A 22,083-nucleotide genomic window follows, 5' to 3' on the forward strand; every position below is an offset into this window, starting at 1 on the left:
CCAGACCCCAGCTCTGGGAATCCCACTTTTGGCTGGGCCTCCTAGATGCTTTCAGGGCTCCCCTCAAGTCCCTCCCACGCAGGACCACAGGGCCCATGGCGAGATGGTGCAGGATGTGGGGGTGTGTCTGACCTGGCCCTTCGAAGAGCAGGCAGCAACTATAAAGGGTTCTCTTTTCTGTCTCTAGCCCTGGAGCAGCTGTTGACAGAGCTGGACGACTTCCTCAAGATTCTCGACCAGGAGAACCTGAGCAGCACAGCTGTGGTGAAGAAGAGCAGCCTGGCCGAGCTCCTCCGGGTCTACACCAAGAGCAGCAGTAAGTGTGACCCGGGTGCCTCCGAGAGGTCCCCATGGAAACAGAAAGATAGTCATGCTCGGGCTGCCACAACAAAGCCCCACCGACTGGGTGGCTTAAACAATAGAAATTTGTTTTCTCAGAGTTCTGGAAGCCAGAAATCTGAGATCAAGGCTTTGGGCAGGGTGGATTCCTTCAGAGGCCTCCCTCTTTGGCTGTAAGTGGCTGCCTTCTGTCTGGGTCTTCAGACCACCTTACCCCTGGGTCTGCGTCCAAACCTCTTCTTCATACAAGAACTCTGATCCTGTTGGACTGGGGCCCACCCTGGTGGCCCCGTTTGACATCAAGGACCCCTTCCCCTACCAGAATCACATTCTGAAGTATTCAGGGCGAGGACTTCGTAGATGAATTTGGGCAATGGGAGTAGGGAAAGCAGTTCAGCCCCTCGCGGTTGTCCAGGGGTGACGTGACCTGAAGGTGAGCCCAGGAAATCTCTGAACACTCAACACAGCTGCCCTGAGTGTGGTTTTAAACAAAATGTTTCCAAAGCACTTTTCTTCATTTGCTCAAAGTAGAGAAGGGCTAGGGAACTGTCCAGGTAAGAGCCAATGCTTAATTGAGCATTTCCTACATGCACACATTCCTACTGGCACACGTTGCTACATGCACACGTATTAACTTGTTTCATGTTCAAGGCCCCCTTCACGTATTAACTTGTTTCATGTTCAAGGCCCCCTTCTGAGCTTGGTGCTGTTGCTACAGACGAGGGTGTTACAGATGAGGTCTGCAGAGTTGAAGTCACTTGCCAGTGTCCTGTGGCCCAGAGGAAAACAGAGTTTTAAAGCTATAGATCACAGAACCCTAAGTACCTGGTTTTTTTTTTTTCTTATCTTTTTCAGTGAGGTGGATTTTATATACACCCAAGTACATAGATCTTAAGTATCCAGTTCAGTGTGTTCTGAAAATTGTGTACATCTGTGTTCCTACCGTCCCAAACAAGACAGAACATTTTTATCATTCCGGAAAGTTCTTTCTTGCCCCTTCCCAGCAAATTCCTCCCCACCCCCACCCTCGCCCCAAGGGAACCATTGTTTTGATTTCTCCCACCATACCTGTGTTGTGTTCACGGGTTTGGGCTATTGCGACTGAAAAGACTGCTCTGAACATTCTCGTGCAAGTCTTCTTGCGGGTGTGTTGTTTCATTTCCAGGACACTCAGATTTTCTTTCTTTCTTTTTTTTTTTTTTAAAAAGCCTTCTTGTGAAGTCCTGACAGTTTAGTTGAGTCTATTTTTACGTCGGATGTTTGAGAATGGGAAGTGATATTTCGGGACAGCGAGGGACCAGAAGAGGGCATGTGATCCACGTGCCCGGTGGCAGGAGCCGCCGAGACACACGCTCGAGGAGGGAAGCAGACCCTCTGCATCCAGATTCCCCGCACGTCCAACCCAGATCCACCAGGCTATGTTTTGGGGTTGCTTTTCCTTTCCTTTGTTCCCTGTGGACCTAGTTTTTACTCTCTGAGTGAGAGAGAAGTCCTAACACTGAGGCATATTGCCATCTGCCTGGTGGCCTTCCCTTGTGCTGGAACAAGCTGGCTCCCTTAGCCTTCTGTGAGAGGCGATTTCCTGGAGCCCAGTTTGGAGCCTTTGCTGCTCCCCAGGCCATCCTGGGGTTCCCAGGCTCCTCCCGGCTCCATGGCAAGCCTTGCTGGCCTGCGCCAGTGCTGGTCAGCAAGCAGCACATCAAAGGTGGGAAGGTGAGGTGAGAAATGAACATTACAAAGAGGGTGAGTTAGAGATGAGTCACCCCGAGGCAGGATCTATCAAGGCAGCTCTGTAAGAAGCACACTCCTGTCCCACCGACAGGTCAGGTCGGATGTGCTCTGACTTGAGATGTTTTAATGATAGACAGCAACTCCACTGGGAATTGGAAGACCCACGGGTTGGGCTCTGAGCCCGGGTTCCTGGTTCTGATCACTCTCTCAGGGCCCCCTGGGTGGGCTCCCCCTCTTTGGGGTCATGTGCTATATAGCTTCCTGTAGGATGACCTTTGTTTCACCCCAGATCTTTGCACCTTCTGCACTGATAAAGTCAACCCTCCCCCCACCCTCGTCTCCGCAGCTTGCTGGAGGCGCCCCGACGTGAATGGCCCACAGTGCACCACTCAGACCACCGGAAGTGTGTGCACAGCCTTACTGAGACCTGCGGCTGCCACTCCTGTTCCTGGTGTCCATTCCGGTCCTCTTTGCTCTGTCTTAGCTCGCAGAGTGGTCAGAGCAGCAGCAAACAGCTTTTGTGCACCTACTCTGCCCCAGCATGGGGCTTAGTGTATGAAATGACATGGGTGGTGCCACCTCGTTCCTACCCCAAGTCTATGAGAGAGTCTTCTCTGCTGGAGAGTCTCCTCTTCTAGGCACATGGCTGCGAGTGGCTCGGGGCCGGGCAGGCAGCCCTAACCGCTGTCTTCCCCGCCTTGCCCCATATTCCAGACTCATCTGCACCACTGAAATCGTGCTGCACGGGACAGAATCCCGAGTCCCTGAAATCAAAGCATCTGTCCTCCTCCCCAGCCTCCGAGGCCCTTCTTGCTGTGTACGTTCCAGAGAATTAGCTCAGCTTGATGGGACTTGTAGGTGGAGGCAGGCTGATCATTTTGAGATAGTCTGTGGTCTACACTGGCTGAGCTGTTGTTTACTCCCACACCTTTTGGGCAGAGTATGAGACCGAGAGAGAGAGAGAGAGAGAGAGAGAGACACTATATGTGTTTACCCTTTCCAAATTTGGGTTTTCTGATCTTTTATTGTATGGGTGTAACAAGAAGTTTCTGCTCTCTGTGCCTTTCATCTGCATGGTGAGGTCAAGGCAGGGTTTGAGTTTTGTTTACAGGAGATTACTCTTTGTTCCTGTTTTCACCTGAGAGGGCTGTGGATCTCCCAGTGCCCTGCTCAGAGAGTCTGGGAAAGTGTCGGGAGAGCCCTTCAGATGGGAAGTCTGCTGATGTCCTGTCTATCCAACTGTAGCAAAGAGGGTCCCTGTCCTTCCTTCCTGCCCCTCCCGTTCTCTGGGAAAGACCACCCCCTTCACACAAGGGTCATTCCCCAGGAGTCATGTGCTTACTCAGGGCACACTGAGCTCTCCTTTCCAACCCCACCTGTGCTGTTGTCATTCCCTACCTGCTTGTGTTGACTGTCCGGAGAGGATCTGTTTCCCCCACCCATGTTAGGTCACAAAGGTAGAAACAGTGTCTTCTATTTCATTCTGTGCCGTCTGCCCAGCACCTCGCACAGGGCCGGGTGCTCAGTGCACTTCTGAAAATGAATGAGAGAATGATAGAAAATTCTCCAACCGAGGCTACCACCTGCCAGACACAGGACAGCTCAGTCATGCCCCGTTATAGGGCCAAGTTCACTGGGCATTTCCCAGGATCGCAGATGGTCCTGGGAGGCTCTTACTTACCAACCTGGATGGTCCTGAATTAGCTACCCCGAGAATCAAAACCTGATCAACCACGTGGCCTGCAGCAGAGCAGCCAAGGGCAGGAGACAGCCTCGAGAAGGGGCCGGTGCTATGCGTTTTCTCTGTAATTTACAAGCTGCCATCTTGGGGAGAAAACACCTGCCCGGAATCTATCAGTTAAAACAATGACAATAGTATCTTGCCTTTTTTTTTCTTTTTACAAGAATGTGGGTTTAGTCAACAGTAAGAAAAAAAATGAACATGAGATTAACATTGCGCTATTTACATGCCTTCAGTTCCTATTTTGAGCTTTATCGGTATCATCTGAATATTTTTATGTAGTCGTGGTTTGCCTCTGTATTCTGCTTTACGTTATTTTTACATTTAGAATTGCTGCCTGTGCACATTTCCATGTGCTGACAGTTCCCATATTTTTCTTTTTTGGCTATTCTGAAACCTGATTCTTTAAGTGTTGGGTATCTCTAATTGTGGACCTAGAGCTTCTTTGATATTTTTCGCAGTTGGGTAGTGTCCACGGGTGGATGAACCGTGACATTCAGCTAGTCTCTGGTTAGTGGCATTAGGTTTTATAATTTATTATTTTTTTTATTAAAGATTCTATTTATTTATTTGACAGACAGAGATCACAAGTAGGCGGAGAGGCAGGGCAGAGAGAGAAGGGAGGGAAGCAGGCTCCCTGCGGGGTAGAGAGCCTGATGCAGGGCTCGATCCCAGGACCCTGAGATTATGACCTGAGCTGAAGGCAGAGGCCCAACCCACCGAGCCACCCAGGCGCCCTTAGGTTTTGTAATTTAAAAGAAACCTCATACAGGGACACCTGGATAGCTCAGTTGATTGCGCATCTGCCTTCAGCTCAGGTCATGATCCCAGGGGCCTGCTCAGCAGGGAGCCTGCTTCTCCCTCTCCCTCTACCCTACCCCCTCACTTGTGCTCTCTCTCCCTCCTTCTCGCAAATAAATAAAATCTTAAAAAAAGCAAAACTCCTACAACATTACAATAAACATCCTCAAATAAAACTTTGTTTACATGCTAGAGTTTATCTTTAGGATAAATTTCTGGCAGTGGAAATACTGGGTTAAAGGTGATGAGCACTTGGAAAAAAAAAAGAATACGGACACTTAAATTATCCTCCCAAATCTCTTCCAAAATGTCTGTGCCAACTGACACACCCTCTAGTAATCCATTTGTTGTTAAAGGTGACTGCTGTTGTTCATGCTGATGTGTGATTTTTTTTTCCCCAACTTTTCCCATTATCAAGCCTTTGAGCCATTCCCCATGGTTTCGACTGTCATTTTTAATCTTTTTTAGTTATAGGATTAACTTTTTTAAGTTCCTTAATATTTGTGTTTCGTTCTCTTGGAAACTTAAGAGTTCGGTAAAAACAGGCAGTGTGCATCACCCTTGTTTTCCGTGCTAGGCAGACAGGGCCGGTGAGTTAGCTCTTCGGTTCTGAATTACACGATTAATGCCTGAGCTTGCTGCCCCCGACTCCTGCAGAGCCCTTTTCTGTGTGCTCTCCTCTGGGGAGGGTCCTGACCCGACCACTCTGGCTCTCACTGAGTGGAAGGCTACCAGTTGTGGCTAGCTAGCTACATTTAGACCTCATAGTTCCCTCGCATGAACTCCAGCTGGCTGGGGTGGTGTTGCTGACGGGTCCTGGCAGGGCCTGGTGCTGGGGTGGTGGTCCTGCAGACCGATGGCAGAAGACACCTCTGGCTGGGTGCTCCCCATGTTCTTCTGGGTTTCCAAGGCTCTGGTGGCGTGAGTCTGACCCTGAGCTGCTTCCTTCACCTGGGGATTGACTCGGGTCCTTTTACTTCGGGACATGGTCTCCAGTGGAGACACAAGTTTCTAGGAAATGCAAATTAAGGGGCAACTAAGGAAATGCAGGAGGATTTCTAAGAGGAGAAGCATTTGGATGAGCTGTCTTCTGAAGAAAGGGTCTTTGGGGGCATAAACTGAGCAGTGTTAGGAGACCATCATATCTCTGCCCAGGCAGGCACTGGAAAGGTAGCCCACACAGAAATGATTTTAGGCACTAGGGTGGCTCAGCTTGTTAAGCATCTGCCTTTGCCTCAGGTCAGGATTCTAGGGTCCTTGGATGAAGCCCAATCGTGTGCTCCCTGCTCAGCAGGGAGTCTGCTGCTCCCTCTCCCTCCCCGCTGCTTGTGCTCTCGCTCTCTAATGAATAAATAAAATCGCCAGAAATATTTTACGATTTAAATGAAATGCTAGAAAACCCAGAGAAATCTGCTTGGCGGGATATGGGGTAGACCTTTGAGGGGCGGGTGCCCTTCCGCTCTCATTCCTGAAGCTGCCCTTCTGCTCCTGTCTTTGCCCTCTCCCTCCCCCACCATCCCCACCCTCAAGCCAGAAAATTCAGTCAGCAGCTTGGCCTTTCTGTTTTTGGAAATTTGTCAACTCTTTAATGGACTCTTTCAATCAAGTCAAAATGTTGTATGCTTTTACTGGAACCCAGGCTAATGACCGTCTCTCGGGGGACACTGTTTCTCTCTAGAGCCATTTCCCATTGTGGAATCCTATGAAACCTTTATCTTCCATCCTCCCTCTGCAGGTTCTGATGAGGAGTACATTTATATGAACAAAGTGACCGTCAACAAGCAGCAGAATGCGGAGTCCCAAGGCAAAGGTAGAGGCTGGCACTGCTAATCTCGGCCGGCTTCCGGGAGGGGGAGGCATAAGCTTTGGTCCCATTCCCCGCCCCGCTTCCTCCCAGCCAGCACCAGACAGCCCAGTGGAGTTATTTCTGGCACTCACATTTTGGCTGATGATATTTCGGGTTGATGTATTTTGGGACATTCCATCAAGCCACCGCCTTGCCTCTTAAAGGTCTCATGTCCCCTTCGTGGATAAAGCCCTAAAGTCTCAGCGTTTCCCAGCATCATCCCAGGAGTAGGAAGTCACGGTCAGGTGTTCTAGGAAAGCAGCCGTTGTATGGTGCTGATTCCATGCTCCAGCTTTATATCTTTTGATAGAAGTCTGGATTGTATGGGCGTGGGGGTGGGGGGGGGGGTAACAGGACCGAAACGCTGATGCCTGCACCTGCCTTAATTAAAAGTTTTGCTCAAGGTGCTCTCTCGGCAGAACATTGTATCTTACATTGGAAGGACATACTGTGTCTTCCATGACATCTCCCTCTTCTGCTCTGTCTGGCTCTCCTTTTCTCTGAAGACCTTCAGGAGGTCTGGCAGGACCTCAGGGAGGCCCAGCATCTGCAGAGCTGCCGTGCTGCTGAGGAGAGGGGATTAGAAGCCCCATCTCCCAACTCCCCAGCCTGTGACCGAAATGCAGAGGCTTAGCAAGAGGTGGGAACGCAACACTGTGGGGCCCTCGGTCCTGTCCAATGCTTGGCTTCAGCTGCCAGCCACACAAGCCCAGAGGTCAAATCTGTCTGAGTCTGTCTGTCCTGGGGCTGACTGGGCTGCTGGCTGAAACCATCAGGCAGGTGCGCCGAGGGCTGGTGGCCAGTCTTCCCATGTGGCTTTGGCACCTTCTGTTCCACAGCCAAGCCTGGGGCTCAGCAGAAATGACTGACAGGCCAGCTGCCACTGTGCCCAGGGTCGTTTCCCTTCTGGGATGGAAAGAGCCGTAATCACAGGGTTGGGACTGGGAACAGCTTCCCTGCTGCCTAAAGCTCTGTGGCTGGGCCATTTTTGGCATAGGGCAAGTGGAAGAGACGGTGCAGAGTCTGCCGGAAACCCCAAACCAGTTCCTTCTGAGGAATCTGCCCCGGCTGAGGCACTATTCTTGGCCAAAATACCACATTGGCCCCTGGGACCGCCCACCTGGGTAATTAACACCTGCTCAAATAGATCTCATGGTCCACGTGACCAGACATCCCCAGATCATGGGAGGGATAATGCTGGGAGACTGGGCACCCCTCACCGAAGCCTTCTCTTCGCTGCCCACAGCAACCGAGGAGCAGAACCCACTGGCCAACGGGGAGCCTGGCCAGCACTCTCTGGCCCCACAGAAGAGTCTTCCAGACCTCCCGCCACCCAAGATCGTAAGTGTTCACCGGAGACCCCTGATGTCCTGACTGGGGCCTCTGTGAAATATCAGTTGTTTTCACAGGCGTCAGTCCCCGACGTGGCTGGCATTTTCTGAGCACCTACTGTGTGCGCCTTCTGTGTGCACACATACTGTGTGCAGAACATGGGGCAAGGCGCTGGGAGAGACAGAACTGAAGAATGCCCGCCTGCAGGTGACGTCATTGCCCAGGACCGCAGTACTCAGGCCACTAAGGCTTATGGGAGTGGGAGATGCAGGGAGCTCGTTGGCTTCATCAAATGCTGCCATGTGTTTGAGGCTCTACCGGGCTCCCTCCAGCACCATGCGAGGGGTGCCATGTTGACCCGTGGTCCTCAGTTCAGGCTGCAGCGAACTTCTAGGAATGTAAATCATATCGCTTTGCACTTCCTGCTTCAGACCTGCCAAAGGCTTTCATTAAACTTAGGGGGGAAAAAAAATCCGTGTTCCTTAACCCAGCCCCACAGCCTACACGGTCTACACAGCCTGGCGCCCAGCTGCATCTCCAGCCTCAGTGCACCTGCTCCTCACTGGGCTCCTGTCCCTGGATGGGACCACATATCGGTGTTGCCTCAGGGTCTTGGTCCTTTGTGCACCCCGACTCTTCAGTGACTGGCCACCTCCTCACCTCGCAGGCTTTCACAGACAGGCTTTCCTTGCCCTGATACATGAGACGTCACACCTCCGTCCCCCGCTACTGTCTGCCCCATGGCCAGTGACCCCTCCATGGCACTCACCACCGTCAAGACTATTTGCCTCCCCGACCAGACGTGAGCTGCCCAGGATGGGGAGAGTGTCTCTCGTTTACTGCTTCCTGGCCTGTGTCTGCACACAGTAGGCCGTGTGCATGTATTTGTTCATGGACGGAGGGGTGGATGGAGTGAATTATGGAACGCTACAGACCTGGATTCAGATCTCAGTGCTGCCAGGTACGAGCTCTTTGAACTTGAGCAAGTCATTTAAGGTCTCTGGCCCTTCGTTTCCCGGTCTTTGAAAGAATGTGAATCTCTGTCTCCTAAGAAGTCTTGCTCGACAAGCTAAGGCCGTGCATAGCATACTAAGTCAGCATTCAGGGAGGCGGGCAGCTGAGTTTATATTTAATAGGCGAGGAAACCAAGAATCGGCAAGTTTATAGTGGCTGAATATTGTACACACAGATAACGACAGAACCAGAATTTGCACCCAAGTTCTTTCCTGTCTAGGACCTGGTCAGGGAGGTTTCCTGAGAGGTACGAGGCGAGAAGTGGGAAGGATTTCTATAGGTAGCAGGTCCTTGGGTCAGGAAGTGGGAAGGATTTCTTTCTATGGGCAGCAGGGTCCTGGGTTCAGCGCCAGCAGGAAGCTGTGCAAATCTGTGAGCACTGAGCTCCTACCATGCCACCCAGGGACAGATCTGTGGGCTCGGGTTCCTGCCGAGGCCGACCCCAGCCTGGCCCCCTCCATCCACGCCTCCCCGGAGGTGGCCGGGCTCCTCAGGCTGCTCTCACAGCTGGCAGGCTGTTCTGGAATGCCTGGGACAGCATCCCACTGCGCGAAGCCCTCCCTCTGGGAGACCGCTCACAGAGACTCTTCATCTCAGGCTGGGTGAGACTTGATGGCCTGAGCCTGAGGTCCTGGTGTCCCCAGGATGCTGACAAAGCAGGTGACGGCCACACCAGAGTAGCTAGTCACCCCGATGCACACAAACATGGTCCTCCCCACCATGTGTCTAGAGGTGCAGACTTCTGTCACTGTTTCTATATGAAGAAACAGGCCCAGTTAAAAGAACCAGCCAGGGGCCTGCCTCTGGGATGTAGCAGGGCCCAGGTCTGAGTGCAGGTTCTCGGTTTCCAGGCCCTTCTGCGGCCCGGCTGCTGGAAGCCCTTCTTGCAGCAGAGGGAAGGCGTCCGTTCTGTTCTCCCAGCCACAGGCTCCCCTCACTTTCAGCTCCAGGACCGAGGAGAGGGGGTGCGGCCCCTCCAGACCAGACCCTTACTTAGCCCCTGCACAAACCAATGGGCGATGCTCTGGTTTACCTGGTGTGTTTCAGGCATTGCCAGGTGGGTCAGGGAGGGGAGGCAGCTGCTCTGAGCTGGAACTTTCAGGAACTCAGCATCGGATTCTGATCAGGGCTGTTAGCTCCTGGGTAGCAGAAGGGCCAATGGGGCCTACCGTAACCCACCTGGGGCAGCCGCTTCTGGGCCAACACCTGCGCCAGGAGGCACCCACCAGGCCAGGGTCATGGGCACCAAGTCCTGGGGAGGGGGGGGCACTGGCTTGCTCTGGAAATTGCTTTGCGGGCGTGGTGGGGGTGGTGGTGGCAGGGGAGGAGGCCCGGGACCAGGTGCTAGTGAGAATCAGGCCACCCTGATCCCGGCGGCTGCTGGGAACCTGACTCCGGAGTTGCTGGCTCTTACGCAGGTCCCAAGGGCCCTGTGATAGGAGCCCCGGGAACTCTGAACAAGACCAGAGCAGGTGGCCTCCCCTAGAATAGGCTTCTTGTGTTGGCCGTGACTGCGGGGCCTTTCGGGGCCCAGAGAGGCTCGTATCAGCCCTTGAGAGAAACCCTAGAGTTGGGAGAACTGTCACCACCCAAAAATAACACCGCCCCCGGGGGCCCTTCAGGCGTGAGGCGGTTTTGCTCCCGTGGACGCAGTCCCGGCCCCAGGGAGGGTTCCACCAGGCAGGCTGACGTTACCCTCGTCCTTGTGGGGTTTCCCTGCTGAGAAGGACAGGGGCTACTGACCTGACTGCTGCCCTTCCTGGGTCCCTCCTTGTCCTGTTTGGGGTGCCCACACCCGACAGTAGGGGACTCCCACGGGCCAAGTGAGCAAGGTGCGGAGTAAGCGAGTTCTTAGCCTCGCGCACACATGCCCGACCTCCCTCAGGCCTCCTCTGGTCAAGTCTGGCAACCTTCGCTCTTCAGCCCCAGACCTCAGAGGAGCACGTCAGGGTGGAGTGGGAAACAGCTGTGTCTTCTGGCTCCAGGGGAGGAGAATGAGAGAATCCGAGCAGGAGGGAGGGAGAGAGTGAGCAAGCGTGGCTTGAGGTTGGAGCGACCTTGTAACCTCTCTTCCCGAGACAAGAAAACCCGTGCCCCTTCCCACCCTGACCACAACGCTTCGGGGTGCCGTGAAGCTTGTGCACCTGAGGCCTGGCTCCAGGCTTGCTGATGGCTGAAACAGAAGCCGGATTTCTGCCTGGGGTCCTCCAAGCCGGTGCCTGGGCCAGGAGTGTGGCCTCTGGGGCAGGCTTAGGAGGCCCTGATTCCCTCTCTGGTGGCTTGGGTCCCCTTCCGTCCCCTCCCGGGTCAGTGGGGTAGCAGACAATGGGAGAGGCGACCAGGGGTCTGGAGCGACCTTGTGGGCGTGAGCGGTGACTCAGGCAGCTGTGTGCACGGCCAGGTGCTGCGGTCACTGTAGGAGAAGCAGATGTTTGCTGGCGCTGCTTCTGCCCCTGGCTAGCCTAGCCCTCCCCTCCCCAGCTCCCTTGCGGCCTGAACATGCATTGGCGCTGGGCTAAGTGAACTGCTCTAGGGGGGAGGCAGCCAACTCCACAAGAGGATGTTGCTGTGGTCGGTCTAGGGAGCTAGGGCTGGCTGGATCTGCTGTCCCTGTCCCTGGAACATTCCACAGGGCAGGCTGGGGCAGGTCGCTGGTAACCGCAGAGACCCCTCAGGTCATCCGGGTCACCTCTCTCTTTGAGCTCTTGTGTCTAATCTCAATCAGAATCTGCAAACTGTAGCCCCCTGGCCAAATCCACAGTCACTGCTTTTGTAAATAAAGTTTTATTGGTACAGAGCCATACTTCTCAGTTGTGTATTATCTATGGATGCTTTTGCTCTGCATTCACAGAGTTGAATAGCTGAGTTCAGAGACCCCAAATGGCCTGCAGATCCCTTAAGTATGTATTATTGGCCCTTTGCAGTTAAAGTTTGCAGACCTCTGGCAAATCGTGCTGAGCAGGGCAGCTTTCTTCCCAGCCCCTTCCTGTGCGTTCTCAGAGACTTCTTTCCGGTTGTGAAGTCACATCTCTTCCACCTCTTCATTTACTGTCTCCAACCTGGATCCTCACAATGATGATGATAATTAAAGTACTGCTCCTTTAGTCTTAACCCCGAGAAATTAGCATCTCTCACTCCTTTGACTTCAGAGAACAGGCCATTACACCTGTGTAATTATGTGACTCTCTCCTGAATTTGGGGGGAATTATTTGATCCTTTTTTTAAAAACTTTTAAGAATTTATGTATTTATTTGACGGAGAGAGAGAGATCACAAGCAGGCAGAGAGGCAGGCAGAAAGACCAGGAAGCAGGCTCCCTGCTGAACAGAGAGCCCGATGTGGGGCTCGATCCCAGGACCCTGGGATCATGACCGGAGCTGAAGGCAGAGGCTTTAACCCACTGAGCCACCCAGGCGCCTCTTTGATCCTTTAACTTGACTCAAGCGCTTAGGTTTTGTCCCAGTGACCTTGAGGACGGGGCCTGTCTTCTTCAATGAGGCTGAGCTTGGGCTTCAGCTTGGGCGACACCAAACTTCTCCTCCGTCCCCTTAGGTGACAGCTGGTCTTCCTTTACTAAACATGTATGTAGGCAACCTTTCTCCCTTCACTGATACTTTCATATTTTTTAGGTTAATAAAAATTCATATGTATTGAATAATAGTGCTGGGCGGAATTTAATCCTTACAGTGACCCCATGGGGCAGGTATTTCTCTCCCCATTATGCGGTGGAGGAACTGAGGCTCAGAGAAGTCAAGTAAGTTGCCTGGGGTCACACAGCTTGGCAGGATTCAAACCCTAGCCCTGGAGATCGGATTCCGACTACGGCCCTATTCTGCCTCTACATTTATAGGTGTCTTTATAGCATCAAGCTTAGGAGACTCTCAGAAAACACTCCCTCATGCTCTAACCCCCAGATAGGACAAGGGGACCCCTTGAGAAGGGTCCCGTGAGGAACTCCTGAGGAAAGGTTCATTCCCCCATTGTCCTTTTTTTTTCTTTTTAAAGATTTTGTTTATATATGTGAGAGAATAAGAGGGAGAGAGAGAGCATGAGATGGAGAAGCTCAGAGGGAGAAGCAGACTCCCTGCTGGTCAGAGAGCTCGATGTGGGACTCGATCCTGGGGCTCCAGGATCATGACCTGAGCTGAGAGCCATTGCTTAGCCACCTGAGCCACCCAGGGTAAACCCCATTGTCCTGTTTTGATAGCAGAAATCCGGGCTGGACCTGGAGCTTGGGTGCTCAGCGCTTCTCTCTGGAGGTGATCCACCTCCTCACCAAGACAAGGGTCCCTGCACCACCTGCTGGGGCTGGGGCTTCTTGGAGGCCGGAGCTGGAGGCCGGGCCAGCTTAGGACACGTGAGCTCCAGGACCCATCCTCAAGGACCTTGCTGCTTCCCAGGGAAGGGTCGGGGGAGAGAGGTTTCCCCCTCGAACCCCGGGAAGCCGGCTCTCGGCAGACCACAGCTGGGTCTCGGCAGGCCTTTCTCAGACGTGGTCAAGGGAGTGGCTGAGATGAGCAGACCCGGCTCACCGGGCTTGCGGGAGCAAAGCACCAAGGTCATGCCTGGGCAGCTCCTGATGGCGCCCCCTGTGTGCAGCGTGCACGGCCTGGCCCAGGACGCCGCCCCGGGCTGCAACTCATCTGCTCAGGAAAAGAGCGCAGGACTCTGCTCCTTCCTGCCTATGGGGCATTGCGTCTCTGGGGGCCGAGAGCCGCTTGGAGCCTGCCTTGGGGTCTTGTGTCCGCTCTCTTGATGTGAGGCCGGATGAACTGAGGAAGCTCCTGTGTTGGGCCCAGATTGTGGCCTGGCCTTGCCGACTCTCTGCAGGTAAATCTGTCCCCACCTACAGGACGGTGATCCAGTGACCTGGCTCCTGCGGCCCCCTCCCCCGCCCCAGGTCTTGGATGGCTCCCAGATGTTGACGACAGCCTCCTTGTGCTTGATCCGGGCCAGGGGCTGTGAAACCCTGTCATGTTTTGTCTCAGGGAACGCATCAAGACAACCCTGGTTTTATTCTTGTCTTACAGGGAGAGAAAGAGAGAGAGAGAGAGGGCGTCATATCCTCACAGTTAAATATTTGGAATCTTTTTTTTTTTTTTTTTAAAGATTTTATTTATTTATTTGACAGACAGAGATCACAAGCAGGCAGAGAGGCAGGCAGAGAGAGAGGAGGAAGCAGGCTCCCCGCTGAGCAGAGAGCCCGATGTGGGGCTTGATCCCAGGACTCTGAGATCATGACCTGAGCCGAAGGCAGCAGCTTAACCCACTGAGCCACCCAGGCGCCCCAAATATTTGGAGTCTTATAGCCCTGATCGAAACCAAGTTCTACTTGCTGCAGAGTCCATATGAACAGACTCCAGCCACCAGGCCACACTTGGCTCTGGGATGCTGGTTTTGCTGAAGCAGCCGCAGGGGCCTTGCCCTGCCCTGGAGGAGGCTGGGAGTGGGCACTCTTGAATTCCCTGCTGAGTACTGTCCCATGGGGACCCCAGCCCGGGCTGACTGCTCGCCCAGCAGCTCCCGGGCTGAGACCAGGGCAGCTGTCTCCATCATAGATCCCTCAAAGAAACTCATTTTCAGAGGCTGGGGTTTCTGGATCCTCCCTTTCTCCTGCCAGTAGGGCAGGGAATCCTTCAAGACCCAGAGGTCCCTCTGAGCCCAGGGCCCCGTGGGGTCTTCCCATTGGCTGCCTTCCTTCCGTCTTCTCCGCGCCCCCTACCACTCTCACTTGAAGCCCCCCTTCCCAGCATAAGGACTCCCCAAAACCAGAAGTAGGAATGCACTGAAAACTTTTCCATTTCTGTTCTCTCATTATGAATATTCCCTTAGCCCTCCTGAGGGCTCACGTGATTCAGGGAGACGTCAGAGACTAGTGGGGATGGATCCTTGTACCTTTATGACCAGCGTACAGTAACACTCATGTAATAATTTACTTCCTCTCTTCTCCCCTGCTGTGACTCCTAAGATGAGTTTCATGGTCCAATGGAGGATTTCATGCTCTCTGCTTCTACATGCCTGTGTATATTCTTTTTTCTTCTCAAATTGTGCTCATTCATCCCTAGACCCCGTAAGAACCTCAGGGTTATCTTCGAGACTCCGCTCAAAGATCGTGTCCTCTAGATGGTGAATGTTCCCCCACATCCTGCAGGTTCCTGCAGAACTTTGACCTTATTTCCTAGAACATGACTCACAGTGCACTAGGTTGGAGGCCTTGAACACCCACTATCTAGTTGACTGTCCCCCAGGACTGACCCCTCAACATCTGGATGTGTCCCTCACAGCTGGGGTGCGGGAGCCGTCCGGTGTTTGCTGACCGAATGATTGAACTTACTGTAAAAATTTAGGGTTTGGAGCCCTGGTCCTCTTCCTCCATGTGCATTTCATTAGCCCTTGTCATTTAGGAAGTATATGGTACTTAGAAGCCATAACAGCCTAAAACCATCTGGACCTTTATGGGGATTCCGCATCATGGACACAACGCTGTTTTGTGTGCGTGTTGGGGGGATTTCAATCTCATTTTGCAGAGGAGAATGCTGAGACTCGGCAAGGTTAAGCACCACGTGCAAGGCCCTTCACTGGAAGCAAACCCGTGGACATGGTGACTGATGGGAGCCGTGGCATTTCACGGTCTCCCTCCCGACTGGGCATCTTTTTTTTTTTTTTTATTTGCTTCTAGACTCCCTCCTTCCACCCAAAGGGTTAATGCCAAGTCGTTCCCAGTGTATCATATCTGAAAATGTTTATTTGTTCATTCCACAGATTCCAGAGCGGAAACAGCTCTCCATCCCAAAGATCGAGTCTCCAGAGGGTTACTATGAAGAGGCTGAGCCGTACGACGCATCCCTCAATGGTACACCCTGGGCCAGGGCTGGGGCTTGGAGGGGGCGACCGCTTCTTGCACAGACGCCAGTGCTGGACACAGAGGGAGGCCTGGGCTGCCCTTTCCAGAGAGTCTGGCTGGAGTTGAGAACTGGCCGCAGAGCCTTGGCCCTCTGCTCTGTGGAGAGCTGAGCGGCATCGCAGACCCAGGCCTGCCTGTAAGAAGGGGCTTGGGATGGCCCACAGTCAGCTGCTTTACTGTGTCTGATCCTTTCGCTCTTCCTGCCCGGACACTCGAACAGAGCTGGATTCAGCACAGAAATGAGATGGAGGAGAGGCGTATTGGCCCAGGGGTGCTTGGAAGCAAAGGGAGTGTGGTCAGGCTGAGTCAGAGCCCGTTCCAGGGTGGCTTTCATTGGACTCATAGTTAACCATGCTCACTCTGTCTGCCATGCGTGCTTCTAGGAGTCAGGAACTCAGGAAAGCTCAGGAGAGCTCAGGAGAGCCCAGAGTCCCAGCGTTTAGATTCCGTGAGGAGAGACAGACAACAGGTAAACCTAGGCTGTGTCAGGGGATGGGTAATAGTGTTAGGATGGAAAACACAGGGCCTGGTTAGGGTGGGAGAGGGTGTTCTCTGAGGTAGGGAGGGGCTCTCTGGTAGCATGACCTTGAGCTGATTCCTGAAGGAAGTGGGCCATGGGCGAGGCCAGAGACCTGCTGGAAGAACTTTCTAGACTGCACAGCACTTGCAGAGCTCCTGAAGCAGGAGGGCTCTCGGCGTTCTTCGGGAGCAGCAAGGAAGCCAGCGGGGCCAGAGCGAGGGGAGAGACGGAGGTTGGGGACCAAGGGGTCAGCCACAGGCCACAGGAAGGACTTTGGCTTCTTTCTGACGAGAGTGCAAGCCACGGGGAGGTTCCTTAGTGACTGACCCCTGTACCACAGGGACAGGGCTCACGCTGGACCCCTCTGTCTTCGGCCAGTGGTGCTCAGCCTGGGCAAGTGAGATCAGAACTGCTCTTGGGGTAGGGATTCAATAGGACAGAAAGGCCCCACAAATTCTGGGAGAGTGTGTTGTGGCCTGTGCACGCAAGCAGCTGGACTCTGGTCCCCTCACTCTGCCCTTCTCACCTCAGTCAGCTTCCTTCCTTGTAGAGTGAAAGGTCTTTGAAAGCATAAAGCAGTTTGCCGATGTGAGAGGCGAGGGTCCGCGGTATAGGAACGAGCTTGGCCGGGCAGGGGCGCTGCCAGCTCCGTAAAGAGCAGGACCAGAGAATCACAGGGGACCCGACCCTTGCAGCCACGTCAGATCCTTCTTTCTTCACACTTTACCTACTGCTCCGGTCCCAGGAACTGTGTGGGAGGTGAGGACCTGTTTGGAATGAGGTTCTTTTATTCTGGGAGGCCAGCTTTGTGGCCAGACCTCGCTTCGCTTGAACCCACTGAGTGTGTGGGATGTTGCCGAGTCCCCGACGGGGCCGTGATTTCAGACCAAGGTGAGGGTGTGGCGCTGCTGTCTGGATGCCTCTGGAAGGCGGAAGCTGTGACTCAGCACGGCGGGTACCTCCATGCGTCTTAAACCCTGCTCTCCCGGGTGTGGCCGGAGCCAGCTCGGGCCTGCACCCCAGACACTCCTGGGGGCCCGTTTGTGGAGCAGACACTTCATCCCATCGTAAACAAGTGGACTCAAGCTTCTCGGCATTTGTCCCGGACGTGAATTCATGTTGCTTTTAGCCGGGACTGGGGTGTCCCTGTGAGGAGGTGGGTAGTGAGCCATCGGTTGTCTTTCCTGTTCTGCGAGGACAAGGACCGAGGATGACTTGGAGAGACTTGGTCACACGGGCCACCAAGGGAGGGCTTCACCCATGTTATCCGCCAGCCTGCCCTTAGTTCCTGTGTGTCCCCTGCCCGCCCCCAACCCCGTCCCCCGCCAGCTGCTGGAGCTGGTCACGGCAGGAGGAATGGCCTTCGGCCACCAGCGATGTGTAGACTTCCCACAGGAGACCAGCTGCCCAGCTGCTTGTCCCCACACTGCTCTCAAGGGCCAGGCTCCTCTCTCCAAGTGCAAGTTGAGTCCGCACCCTGACGGCCCGTGCAGAGGGGAGGGCCAGTCCCGCGTGTGTGAAAGGTCAGCTGCTTGGCTGTGATGTCTCGTGCTGCGCTCGTGGCAGCTCCTGGAACAAATAACCCCCCTCCCAGTGCACAGTTACCCGACACGAATCTCTTTCTCGTGAGCAGTTCAGTATGGGTATTACTGGTCAGTGGGAAGCTTAGGCTCCTAATGGTGTGGGCTCGGCCACCCTCGAAGGCCACAGCATCCTCTTCAGAGAGCGAGCGGAGAACCCTTGCGTGCTTCTTAAAAGTACCAGTCTGAAGTGACTTTTATCCACATTGCACTGGTGACTGCAGTCGTTACTGGTCATCTCTGGAGGGGTGGGGGCTGGGAAATGAACCGGCTGGGCCGGTCCCGAGAAGCCCACACCTCTGGTGGGAAAGTCCTCGCTTCCAGGGGACAGGCAGCCATGTGGTCACATCTGGGTTCCTCTGTGTCTCTCTCTGCGCTTGGGTCTGTCCCTCTCTTCACCTTGTCTCTCTCCATCTCTCCTTTCTCTGTGCTTCTGGATCTCACACAGGTCACTCTGGCGGATTTTCCCCCACTGGAGTCCCCAGATGGGTGCAGGTGCCTGAGGGAGTCATTTACGCCACGATCACCTTGGGTACTGTTTGTCCCCAGAGCTGGAATGCCTGTGACTCTGTGCCTGCTGCCTGGCTCTTGGAGATGGGATGCATGCCCAGGGGTGGCCTCTGACCTCTCCCCAGCCTTGTGCATGGGTCCTGCATGTGCACACGCGTCTTGCCCTTCCAGAAGGAGAGGTTGCTCCACCTTCCACAGACCTCTGCTGGCGGCATCCGAAGGCGTGATGCCCACACGGGTGCAGGACCAGAGGGCTGCGTGGTGGTTCTGCCCTCTGTTCCCAAAGACCACCAGCAGAACATGGGGCGGGGGGTCCCACCCAGGGATGCAGAAAGGGGATGGAATTACATGAAGCCTCCTCTTCATCCTGGACCCCTGGAAGCCACGTATCTGTCTGGCTTTCACGGCCCTACTATGATCGCTCTTAGAGATAAATAAGAAACTGACAGTACCTTTGCCCAAGTGTCCCCGAAGGTACTCCAAGTGGTTTGAGGTTACTGGGATTGGCCGTTTCTTCCCAGCTTCCCCACAACCCCCTAGAGGTGGATGGGCTGGTGTTAGAATTTTCCACGGATGCCTGGGCCATCCCCAGAAGCACCAACAGTGGTGGGGTTTGGTCAACGTCTTCCTGCTAAACTCTGCGACCTCCCTCTATTAATTTTTTGTTATGAAGGGAAGCATCCCGATGACATTGCCTTGTTCTTCTGATTTCCCTTAGTGAATAGATAATACCATATGGACAAGGAGGACTTTGTTTTTTAATAAAATCCCCCGGCTCCCAGCACTGGATCAGATCAGCTCTACTTGAGGTTGTCCTGCTGCCTCTCAGCACCGATCTGTCCGCACAGGGAATTTTTTTTTTAAGATTTTATTTATTTATTTGACAGACAGAGATCACAAGTAGGCAGAGATGCAGGCAGAGAGCGAGAGAGGAAGAGAAGCAGACTCCCTGCTGAGCAGAGAGCCCCATGTGGGGCTCAATCCCAGGACCCTGAGACCATGACCTGAGCCGAAGGCAGAGGCTTTAAGCCACTGAGTCACCCAGGCGCCCCCGCACAGGGAATTTTAATCGTGCCTCGTCCCTCCCCATCCTCCTTACCGAGCTGCACACCAGCGGTCAGAGCTCCCGGCAATCTTGGTGGCTTGGCCTGCCCCGAAGTGCATGCATCCCGCCATCCGGGATGACTGTGAATGGCCCTGGAATGAACATCTGGATGCATGTACACCCCCTCCCCCCACCCTGGTTTCCTAGGATGGACTCCCAGGACTGGGGTTACTGGGTCAAGGGTAGGGGTGTGTTTACAGCTCTCGCCGCAACGCGCTGCCGCCGTGTTTTCTGAGAGGCTCCTGTGCATTTCCGATACTCCGAGCCGCGGGAGAGTTTGGGTCCCCCGTTGGGTACATCTCTCCTCCCCATCTTTGCTCGTTTCATGGGCGTGAGATCAGGAGCTTGTGCAACTTTTCTGTGAGGCTGTGAAGGGGAGTGGCACCACACTGCTGCCAAAGCTGATACTAAAATATGGGAAGTGTTACTGTTACAAATAGTGAAACACCTTCATTGGCCCTGGAGCTGGACTGACCACGGCAGCCGCCTCCTTCTGGTTTTCTATATTCTGTATATTCTATATTCTAAGTTAAATGTGGTCATCTTCCCAGTGCAGAGAGAAGGGGCTTCTGCAGAAGGGAAGTGTGAGGGCCCAGGAGCTGACTTTTTTCTGAAGGGGGTCGGAGGGAAGGATAGAGAAGGCTCGTTCACCCGGACTCAGGGGATGGAACAAGTCTGTGGATGTCACAGGGAAGTGGATGGCGGCCGGACTTTCTGTTAGAGCTACCTGGTCATAGAAGGAGGTAGCCAGTGATCAGGAGGTAGTGAGCTCTCCATCCCGAGGGAATTCAAACAGAGGCTGGTGCAGCCTCAAGGTTCCCACAGCCAGGATTCCTGTGTTGAGCCAGGGGTGTAGACCAGGGATCCCTAGGTTCTCTTTTCTCCATGTCCTGCTTTTCGGGGTTTTACTGATTTATTTTTTTCTTCGCCTTGTTTTGGTTGGCCCTAAACAGCAGAACGAGGCCTGGAGAACAGAGCGACTCTTGCAGGGTGCCATGGAGGGGTGGAAGGGAAGAGAAACTGAGGCACAGGAGGCATGCAGACAACAGAACACAGTTCACGCCTGATGGGCTCTGGGATCCTCTTGGACAGAACAAACGCCTGGGGTTGGTGGGTTGCTGGAGGTGGAGGAGGGGCCGGAGGTAGAAACCAGAAGGGGCTGTCTGTGCTGGGAGGTGTGCAGGGGTGGGAGAGCGAGAGGAGTGGGTTGGGAAAAGGGCTGTGACCAAGAGGGACGGCCACTTTCGCCCCAGAGCCATTTCCTGCTGTGGTTTATCTCACCTGAAGAAACTGCAGCCCCTCCCCGGGGGACAAAACCGGGGATGGAGCTGGCCACACTGGGAGGCCTACCATGTGCCCATCTTGGGCTCAGAAGGTGGCCCCTTCCTCTGGGCACCCCCCACCCCCGGGAGCCAGGCTCCGCCCACTGCCCCCCACTGCCCCAGGCGGGACTGGCCTTGTCAAGTGTGGACAGTCGCCTGTGTACCTCATCGTGTCTGAAATTTCTGTGGAACCTGGGATGAGATTTGAGGAGGAAAAGGGAAGCACTCCTGGTTTGGGTGATTTGTGTCTGTGGCCAGAAGCGGCATCCAAGAAGGTTCACCGAGGAGGCTTGGGGGCCGGGCCTGCCCCGGTCTGTGGCTGGTGGCTGTCAGTCTGGTTCAAAGGCACAGAGAGGCAGGGGCCATGTGGCCTGGAGGCCCCTGGCTGCCCCTGTCTCCTGCCCTTCTCCCTAGACCAAGGTCCCCTGCCCAGTGGGGTCCTGACCGCGTGGGTCTTCCTTGCAGAGGATGGAGAGGCGGTGAGCAGCTCCTATGAGTCCTATGATGAAGAGGAAAACAGCAAGGGCAAGTCGGCCCCCCACCAGTGGCCCTCGCCGGAGGCCAGCATCGAGCTGATGCGTGACGCCCGCATCTGTGCCTTCCTGTGGCGTAAGAAGTGGCTGGGGCAGTGGGCCAAGCAGCTCTGCGTCATCAAGGACACCAGGCTCCTGGTCAGTTGGGCTCCTGTCGTGTTCCCATCTTTTCTCTTTGGGGGGAGTTGGGGAGATGGACCCTGATACCAGGTGGCTGGAGCCGTTTCTATCTCGAGGCTTTCTCCCCTCTCTAACCTGAAACGCGGTGCCAAACATCCTGTGACTGGATGAGTGTGCTGCTTCTTAACTAAGAAAGTCTCCTGGTTTTCATAGGTCTCTGCGGGGGGCTGGGACCACCATCCCCTGCCGCCAGTTCTGTCACATAGATGCGGTTTCTGGGAATCTCGTCCCCTGGTCTGAGGGCTCATTCTTCCTCACATGCTGACCCCTGGCCGTTTGGGGCAGAGCCTGCTGCCTGGTCAGGGCTCTCCCTACCCTGGTTCTGGCCGCCGCATTCACCTGTCACAATGTTAGAATCAGAGGCGTTGTCTCAGAAGTCATGGTATTTTGAGACACTGATTATAACTCAAACCCCTAAAGGAATTGGAAGATAGCGCTCTGACCACAGCCCTGTTAACTGTTTTTCTAAATTACAATTCACTTTTATGTCCTCATTTGAAGTGCCTTGGAGTCATTACGATCACACTTTCTTCTCGGGTCACGTCACGCTGTGCTCGGCGCGAACGTTCTTTCTGAGAATCCGGTTCCGCAGTCCTGTGACAGACAGGGGCAAAGTGTTTTGTCTG

General features: G+C 54.2%; 1 protein-coding gene across 4 annotated transcripts in view; it reads left to right on the forward strand.

The window, feature by feature from the left end:
* Nucleotides 1-22,083, forward strand: part of AFAP1L2 (actin filament associated protein 1 like 2) — a 96,167-nt gene that overhangs the window by 57,788 nt on the left and 16,296 nt on the right. For 2 of the 4 annotated variants that reach the window (XM_045069046.1, XM_045069047.1), the window contains 6 exons: nucleotides 188-316; nucleotides 6,348-6,422; nucleotides 7,705-7,799; nucleotides 15,566-15,656; nucleotides 18,256-18,339; nucleotides 21,210-21,415. In XM_045069046.1, the coding sequence (XP_044924981.1) occupies nucleotides 188-316; nucleotides 6,348-6,422; nucleotides 7,705-7,799; nucleotides 15,566-15,656; nucleotides 18,256-18,339; nucleotides 21,210-21,415 (680 nt within the window). The remainder of the gene's footprint in view (nucleotides 1-187; nucleotides 317-6,347; nucleotides 6,423-7,704; nucleotides 7,800-15,565; nucleotides 15,657-18,255; nucleotides 18,340-21,209; nucleotides 21,416-22,083) is intronic. The other 2 variants (XM_045069048.1, XM_045069049.1) reach the window with 1 other exon arrangement.

Source organism: Mustela putorius, unplaced genomic scaffold (genome assembly GCF_011764305.1).
Source record: "Mustela putorius furo isolate JIRA1106 unplaced genomic scaffold, ASM1176430v1.1 tig00003909_pilon_pilon_pilon, whole genome shotgun sequence".
Taxonomy (NCBI): domain Eukaryota; kingdom Metazoa; phylum Chordata; class Mammalia; order Carnivora; family Mustelidae; genus Mustela; species Mustela putorius.